Genomic DNA, 9,294 nt, shown 5'->3' with positions numbered 1-9,294 from the left:
ATGACTTTAACCCTTGATAAATCTATTCCATATACGACATTTATACCAACTTATTATTATGTTTGCATAATTTTTTATGTTAATTCTTTAATCAAAGTATTCAATAGTGTGAGTCATTTGAATCGCTTAATAACATTATAAAAGTAGACGGATCAAATTCTTTTAAATTTAAATATAAAGATTAAATCTTAGTTTTGAGTATAGTAGGAGACTAAAATCAAAATTGACCAAAACTTTTAATGGAAGACCTATAAATATCTTTGCTGGGTTACGCTTCACCTTTTTAATAATAAAACTAAACTGAAGGTAGAGAGTGGATTGACGTAGAGAGGAAGAAAGAGAGGGTGTAACAGTAACTAACGTGTGGTAGAAGATTAGTGGACCGACCTAGTTTATGTAATTATTTTGGGAAATACTTGGAAGGGCGTGGGATTGGTTTTTGGGTTTCCTTTCCTTGGGAGGCAAGAAGCAGGGGATTCGATCAGGCTGATCTGCTGTTGACACATTTACTACACTTGTTTCTGCCTCTTTGGTGGTGCAAGATTGGTGTCGCTCAAGTATCCCCTCTTTTTGACTTTTCGGTGGAGACGACCACAATGGTCGGTGAATCAACAACATCTGCTGCGACTGTGAGTGTCTTCAGTTCCAACTCTGCCAGAGAAAGTCTTTTCACTTTCACTGAATATTTCTAAAATTTTTACACATGCATCCTAAATTTAGTTTCATTTTGATCTCCAGCTTCTGTCAAAATATTTAACTCGACATATTTTTATAAAATTGAGTTAAATCAAAATCTATCAATTTCGTGTTTCTTCTGTCTATTTTTAAAAATTATTCATGACCATTGAAAGTAGTAACAAAAATATTTTATTAATGTGAAAGAAGGTACGTCGGTTTATAATATTTATAAAATCAAAATATTAATTCTGAGATGTTAATAATTACATTATCAATCATATCAACTTTCATATAACTGCAATAAGACTAGAGTATTGATAATTTATATGATATGAATCCGAGTCCAAACCCGAAAAGGTTCAAGTCCGAACTTATTTGAATCCGAGATAATCGAAACACACGAAATAATCCGGAATCAGAAAACAGCCTGATCCCCATTTGCCACCTCTAATATTGCCACATGGCTTTGGGAGAAAGCCATTTCTTTTTCCCGCCTGAAGAAACCAGAAAGAGGTAAACGATTTTCTGCCCGAAAACGTGCAACATGTCATTCGAATTGTAAGAAAATTTACTAAAATAATTAAACTTCATATGCGAAAATATTCACAGGCATAAGGAGACATTGATTATAGGATAAATTAGAAAAACAAAGAAATTCAATGTTGATTGATTACCATTCAGGCCGCAAGCACAAGCACTTTAATCGTTCCCCGACTGTTTGCCGCTAGCATTGTCTGGCTATCACTCTTCCAACATACAGCACTGATAAAGTATGATCCAGCTTCTTCATCGGCATCAGCCATGTCGGAGCCAAAACTATACCGAGCTGCAGGTTTAGATATAGCCTGCAAGGGTCGATGTAACTGAATTACAAACTGATTCGACGCCAAAACAATACCATATTCCAATGTATTAACTAATAACTAACCTTGTGATATACAAACACTTCATTCGTTTCGCTGCCACAAGCGATGTAATCGCTGTATGCTGTGAGGCCGACAAAGTTCCTCTCATTTTTGTGACCCCTAAACGTGCGCAGCTGACAGAATAATATAACAAGGAGATTTAGTATGGACAATATGGGATGTTAAGGCAGATAGTAACTCCTTCGACATTCATGTTTGATAAACATAAAGGCTGCCACTGGTAAAGAAAATGAAAAATGTGCCCACAGATGTCAAAAACCGATAGCCAGCCGTATAAGATAGCCTTGTTTGTAGTTAATGAACCTTAAAAACTCCAGGATATGAGATAGAATACTTACTAATGAATTTTCTTTTACATCCCATAAGCATAGTGTGCTGTCAGTGGATGCAGAAGCCAGTTCACGGTTAGACAAAAATTTCACATATGAAACGGCTTTCTTATGCCCACCAAACTCATACAGCGGTTTGCTGGTGTTTCTCAAGTCATAATAGCGAATTTGATGATCAGCAGTACCGACCTGCGAAAATTCGAAATCCACGTACTTCAATAAACCCTTCTTTATTCATGATTTTGTCTGAAAATGATCAGAGGATTTCTGTTAAAGATGAAACACTCATCGAAAGACGAAACACTCATTCCCGTCTTTCCTCCAGAAAGATGTGAAAGATCTGGACGGAAATAATTTATTTTCACTAATTTGGATTCTTAAAATGTAATAATTACATATTGATGAACAAAGACATACTGCAACATGAACACTGGATCCAGGATTGTATTTGACAGAGCAAACGTTCGCATTCAAGTTGATGCCGAGAACACTGGCTTCTTGTTTCATGCACCAAACTTTTACCTATCAAATGCAAATGGGGTAAGACAGAATGAACTGCAAAATCAAGTACAAAATTGGCTAGCGAACCAACTGTAGGTGGACAAACTCATGTACGTCAGTTACACTGAAAAATGCCAAGTAAATACCACCAAGATTTACAGAAAAAAAATTACTTTTACCTTGCAGTCATCGCTACCAGAGACAAGCATTGAAGGTTCAGCGGGACAAAAATCAATACTCCATGCTCGTTTTTCATGTTCCTCATATTCCATCAAGCTCTGTACAATTAAGAACCATTACATTGAAGATTAAGCATCTGCAGATGACGTAAAAAATGCTATAATAAAATGCTTTGGCCGAAGAACCTACATGAAAATTAGATATTAAGGTTAGTAAAGTGAAAAAGTTATTATTTTGTACCTGCCGATTAGTGATGTCCCATACAGTTATTATCCCATCATAATCACAGCTAGCAATATGGTTTTTTGTGTACTTATTCCAACTCAAGCAACTAAGCTTAGATCTTGTGGACATTTCGACAATCGGACAATGCACATCTGCAGGTTCATTCACAATCTGCAGAAAATCAAGCAGGTAAGTGTTGGTCGGTGAATCAAAGAACTGCCATTATAGTCCACTCATACAGGTCATCATTCCAGAAGAATGGCTAGCTAATAGTGTTCAGGTAAGCTAATAGTGTTCAGGTAAGCATATAGTGATCACTTTAATCGAAGATAAACGGCTACAAATCATTTTTATAAAAATATTTCCACTATTATAAGAACTTCAGAAACCTTGAACTCCACTTAACAAGCCTAAAATATTTCATCTAATGCTTACCGAAGATAACTCAAAAACCTTGATGCGCCTTGACACTCCAGCAATAGCAAACATTTCATCATCACGATCAAATTCTATACTGCAGATTCATTCTAGTTAGAAATTCTAAGAGCGCACAGGAGAATATATTTTTTGAATGTAAATTTAAAATAAACATTACTTTGTTACAAGACATCAAATTTCAAATAAGTCTTAAGCATATTATTAAACAAAATGATTCAAGATTGGTCCAACCAGTATTTCTTTTGAAGGAATAGGTGTCAGAAAACATAACAAAGGTACCCAAATTTCATGCAACTACGACTGATTGATGACCCAACTAATGACTGAAGATATACATAGAATGATAAACTTTTGACTCACCTTGAGACAATGTTGGCAGAGTGGAAAATATCCCCATGCCTAAGTTCAGCAATTACCCTCAATCGGCTAATGTGAACAATGATTACAAATGTTACATTAAAGGAAAGAACGATTAGAGTGAGATCCAGCACATTCCTGAAAAATATTAGTTCTAGGAAAGGTGAAACTGGCGGGAAAGTTATGTACCTGTAACGTGTAAAACTACTTAGCACTGATTGAAAATCCACAAGACCAGGATTATAACCATCTATTTCCATTACATTTGGGCCTTTATCTTCCTGTTTATTAAATTGTTTCGTCCTTCGTTGCCGCTTTTGTAAGTAGCACTCTTGTAGGTCATTAAACTGTGGCAAGAGATAATAATTATAAAACAAAATTGGCCAACAAAATAAATTCAACTTGTCATTTTTAGAATGACTTGTTTATTTTTTGAACAGAGATTATATGGAAATGTAATTCCTACAAATGGGGGATCTTAATGAACAAAAAACAATGGGAGATCTTCAGTTGCTCCAAAAATCATTTGAACAATGCTACTTAGTGTAGTTGATCAATAGAACTATAATAAAAAGGACTGAAGAGGATCATAAATAAATAGGCTATTCATCGAGGAACCAAAAAACTTGGACCTTCTCTTTTCTATTCAACACCTATAAATACAGCATTGCACCAACCAACAGCAAATGTCAAGAAATATGGAAAATAAGCAAAGACAGTAACCTGTGCATGAATCCGCCTCTTTCTTGCTACGGCCAATCCTGAATTAGTATCGTAAGAAGAATCTAACCCATCATTAGCATCCTTACTTCTGAATCCCCATGAACTTGTTTGATCTTTCAAACCAACTGTCCTCTGAGGACTGGCTGAACCTAACCAGCCTTGTGACTTGCAACCACCAGATATAGTGCCGTTGTTATGTTGATCAATCGATAAAGGCAAGGTTTTTGCCGCCAAGGAATCATCAATAAGCATCCTTATATTCATGGAGCGTCTCTCTTTTGCCATATACAATTCCATGATACGTTTCTTTACAGAAGCTGTGTCCTCCTTAATATATTGGAGATCTGTTTTAACCTTCATTAAGAAAATGAAAACAACCCCCCACCCCAAAAAAAAATAAATAAGATTTGACAGGCAAAAAGATTACTTTAGAACCATTTAAATGACAAGGTGTTACGGTGCTCAAGTAGATGGATCTAGGGATTATTATACAACAAAAGGTAGAGTGATTCCATCTTTCACCTTGTTTAAATGATGGGACTCAAATTTCTATGGGCTCTACTATAGAGTTGTGTAAATGATGATTTTATGCCTTCCTAACTACTGACTCTTATTTAGTTCATTTCCTCTTGCATCGATATTCTTACAAGTTTGTAGCTAAGAACTCAGTTTTCACAAGCAATTACCAGTTCACGTTATCTAACTAATGAATCGTGCCTGTACAATCAGGTTGAGCTTTCATGAGATTTGTTTATCAACTAGAGAATTCTCTCGCCACTTATAGTTTCAAGAAGAATTCATAATTCCAGGAGCATAAGTTTAAGTTAGGAACCTGATTAAGCTCTTCAAGTTTTTTCTTCCTTAGGCAGTTCAAGAAATCAAGTAGAATCTGCATGTTCGTCTCTGCTTCATTTTGCTCCATTGTTCTCTTCTTGTCAACAAGTAAAGACAACAAACTGTCAAGCTCCTTAGCTGACACCTCACATCCCTGTCTAAGGATCAGAAGAAGAGTATCAACTACGCTTATTAGGGAATTCAAAGGGCTCCTTAGAGATCAAACATTAATCATTAAAGAACATTAAGTATTCGAAGAAACACCAAAACATCACAAAGTTGATTAGGCTCCACATACAATCAGACCACAATAGCTACTACTGCAATTAGTCTATCTGGCAAATTAATGCTCTAATACAGCATAACTGACCTGCAGTATTGTTTGACGAAAATGTTCTACTGGAGAGGCATTCCTTGCTGATTGACGAGCAGAGATCTTCTTCAATAACTACGAAATGTAAAAAGAAGGCGTTAATCAAACAAATTTACAGTGTATAATGAAGTCATTCTTCAAATAACTAACAGTAAATCAATAATGGAGTGATGTAACATTGAGTTCCCGTTTCCACAATACTCAAGTTAACCGTCAATCCAACTTAAAAAATTGCAAATGCACCTTCATATTTATCAGGTTTCGATGTCCTTTGCATCGAACAGTAATTTAAGATCAAAAGAAAAAAAACAAACCTTATTAAGCAAGAAATTAGGGAAGATATGGTTATTAGTGAGATAACGGAAACAGCAAGGGCAATCACTCTTGTTCCGAAGATGAATCGTAATGCACGTATAACAAAAGCTATGACCACAAGCCGCCATAAAAGCGTCTTTGATGATCTGCATGCATATCGGACAGAGCACATCCTTGTCAATGTCAGCTTCCGGCGGCTCTTCTTCCACCGCATAGGACCACGGCAGTGGAGGCGGAGAAGGCGCAGTGCTTTCCGAGGGCGGCGGCGTTTCCGATTTAATAGCGCACATTGAAATGGAAGGAACTGGAAAGAAAAGGGAGTTTGTGTTAATAATGAAGTGAAAGTGGAGTGGAGTGGTTGCAGGGGCGGAAAGGAAAGATCTTTTGTGAGGGTGATAAAGGAACACGTTGAGCGGACGTTTTTCCTTGTTCGTTATATATTTGGTGCAATTACACTACAACTGACGATATAGCTTATTTATACACACTTCCGAAAAGGGATTTTTTACAAATAAAAGTTTTAATATTTTGAAAAAAAATAAAATATTTTATTAATTTAAGGTAAATATAAAATAACTCTCTACCATTTGATTTTTAAATATATTTAAATTTTTAAAAATAAATAATAATATGTAGTATATTATTTAAATATTTGCTTGTGAAACTATTATTTGCATTGATAATATTTCACATAATAAATTCATATAAAAATAGAGTTTTTTTATAAATAGTATACAAGTTAATTATGAGTTTGGTATTAGTTTCTGAGACAAAATAATTGGGTTAATTTCACTAGATATTTTTAAATTATGACTCAAGTTTAAATTGAGTTTTCACATTTCTAAACATTGCAATTAAATCCTTTCAAATATTAGTATTCTATCAAATAGATATTTTCATTAATTAGATCTGGCATTAAAGTATAAACATGTGCCTGAGAAGGCATTAGAATTGTAATTCGACCCCTTCAAGATTACAAAGTTGTAAATTACTATAACGGTAAATTTTAATTTTGGTCCTCTATAAATTTAAAATTCAATTTTCATCCCCATATATAGAATTTGTAGTTCAACTCACACGTGTGCTTACTATATTAACATTTTCAATTTGACGTGTTTAAAAAAATTATAAATTTTATTAGTACTATATTCTTTTTAATTATGTCAAATTTAAATTATTCATATGATGAATACAAATATATTTATAATTTGGTTTACACGTTTTAAATATACTTTATGTTAGATGTGAATCGATAGTTAGGTGGCGTTTGGTTCGCTGGAATGTTTATGAGGGAATTGGAATCTGTGAAGGAATTGGAATTTGTAGGAATTGGAATTCAATTCTATATTTTGTTTGGTTGGCAGGAAATAGAATTGGAATCCAATTTCATATTATGTTTGGTTCGCAGACATGTTAGATGAATTTGATTTCAGTAATGTAAAATGACAGAATTACCCTTCTTATTTTTTTTTTGTTTTTTTAGTTTATTTTACAACTTACATGTAGTAATATATTATAAAAAATTTAAAATTAAAAAATATTAAAATTTTATTTTATTGATTAATTATTAATTCCTATAAATTATAAAAATCATGCTAATAAACATTATAAGTTAAAATCATCGCAATCAAAATATGTTAATAAGTTACCAAAAGATAGAGCAATATTTCGATACATTTCAATCGGAGCATGTTAATTAGTTACCAAAAAATATACCAAAAACTATTTTTATTCAATATATGAATTAGAAACTCGACCCGACACGACTCAAAATAATAAAAAAATTATTTTTATTCAATAAAAACATTGACTTAATTGAAAAAATTATATATAGAGGGGTATTATTGTAATTATTCCTAAATATATAAGGTAAAATTATATATTTCTTTATGGTCGATCATGTTTTTTTCACCCTAAACCAGAACCTGACTCGACCTGACCCGAATATCACACTTAAAAAAACCCGACCCGACTTGACCCAAATATCACACTTAAAAAACCCGACCCGACCCGAACAAAATAAAGTTTTATCTGACCCGACCCGAATATATGAATTAGAAATCCAACCCGACCCGACCCGAAATAATAATAATTTTTATTTAATAAAAACATTGACTTAATCCGACCCGACCCGAATTATATATATTTTAGAGTCGGTCCGGTTTTTTCCACCCTAAACCCGAACTCGATCAGACCCGAATATCACACTTAAAAAAACCCGACCCGACTCGACCCGAATATCACACTTAAAAAACCCGACCCGACCCGAACAAAATAAAGTTTCATCCGACCCGACACGAATATATGAATTAGAAATTCGACCCGAAATAATAAAAAATTATTTTTATTTAATAAAACAGTGACTTAATCCGGCCCGACCCGAATTATATATATTTTTCGGGTCAGTCCGTTTTTTTACCCTAAACCCAAACCCGACCCTAATATCACACTTAAAAAACCCGACCGACCCGACCAGAACAAAATAAAGTTTCATCCGACCCGACCCGAATATATGAATTAGAAATCCAACCCGACCCGATCTGAAATAATAAAAAATTATTTTTATTTAATAAAAACAGTGACTTAATCCGACCCGACCTGAATTATATATATTTTCGGGTCGGTCTATTTTTTTCACCCTAAACCCGAACCCGACCCGACCCGATCAAAATAAAGTTTCACCGACCCGACCCAAATATATGAATTAGAAACCCGGCCCGAACTAATAAAAAAATATTTTTATTCAATATATGAATAAGTTACCAAATGATTGATGAGGGTAGTATGATCAAATTTCAATTTCCTCCAACAAGGGAATTGAATTCCATCCATTTTTGGATTGAATTCACTTTCCCTCATGTGATGGAATTGAATTCCATCAGGGATTGAGATTCCAATTCCCTTGAAAAACTTGAACCAAACATGGGAAAGTGGTGGAATTGGATTCCAATTCCCACCAATTCCAAGAGATTCCATACAACCAAACGCCACCTTAATATCTAAATCAATAATTTAATTAGTACGATAATAATATTTTAAAATTGCTGACCGACGATAAAATATCTGAACTTATGGTCGATGATAGGGAAAATGCAAAGGAGGCCGTGGTGGAACCAACAAGTTAGAGTAAGAAATAAATGTGAATGTCCTACGCAAACTGTAAGCACCAACCAATTACATTAATAAGCATTTATAATCCTTAATTTAATGCCCCAAAATTAAATCAATAACAACACTAATCTAATATTTTACCAAATCAATTAAACGGTTCATTGTCAAAGGAAAAGGGGATTCCCTGCATCGCAGGCAACGTGAATATTGTCAATCGTGCAAATGAAATCCCCATTTTCCCCAAAGTTCTCATGACCGTAAGAGTCGATTAGAAAAAAAGTTTAAATTAATAAAATAGAATAAT

At 34.1% G+C, this 9,294-nt stretch overlaps 1 protein-coding gene across 1 annotated transcript; it reads right to left on the bottom strand.

Annotated features, from left to right (window-relative positions):
- Positions 1-1,119: 1,119 nt before the first annotated feature.
- On the bottom strand, positions 1,120-6,308 carry LOC120183442 (E3 ubiquitin-protein ligase COP1-like). The gene is made up of 14 exons (XM_039188133.1): positions 5,879-6,308; positions 5,562-5,639; positions 5,190-5,345; positions 4,358-4,711; positions 3,824-3,981; positions 3,638-3,703; positions 3,275-3,353; positions 2,855-3,010; positions 2,614-2,712; positions 2,351-2,455; positions 1,943-2,122; positions 1,607-1,717; positions 1,353-1,523; positions 1,120-1,203 (listed from the first exon to the last, which is right to left on the bottom strand). The coding sequence occupies exons 1-13, from the start codon at positions 6,167-6,169 to the stop codon at positions 1,356-1,358; spliced, it is 2,001 nt and encodes a 666-aa protein (XP_039044064.1). The 5' UTR covers positions 6,170-6,308; the 3' UTR covers positions 1,120-1,203; positions 1,353-1,355.
- Between the last annotated feature and the right edge of the window lie 2,986 nt (positions 6,309-9,294).

This window comes from Hibiscus syriacus, unplaced genomic scaffold (assembly GCF_006381635.1).
Source record: "Hibiscus syriacus cultivar Baekdansim isolate YM2019G1 unplaced genomic scaffold, ASM638163v2 tig00112762_pilon, whole genome shotgun sequence".
In the NCBI taxonomy this organism is placed as follows: domain Eukaryota; kingdom Viridiplantae; phylum Streptophyta; class Magnoliopsida; order Malvales; family Malvaceae; genus Hibiscus; species Hibiscus syriacus.
This window is presented reverse-complemented; position numbering and strand designations above follow the sequence as displayed.

Coding starts and splice junctions, on each gene's coding strand:
- LOC120183442 (XM_039188133.1), bottom strand. CDS start 6,169: ATGTGCGCTATTAAATCGGAAACGCCGCCGCCCTCGGAAAGCACTGCG. Junction 3,354..3,637: donor TCTGCCAACATTGTCTCAAG/GTGAGTCAAAAG, acceptor ATGAATCTGCAG/TATAGAATTTGATCGTGATG. Junction 3,011..3,274: donor AGGTTTTTGAGTTATCTTCG/GTAAGCATTAGA, acceptor GATTTTCTGCAG/ATTGTGAATGAACCTGCAGA.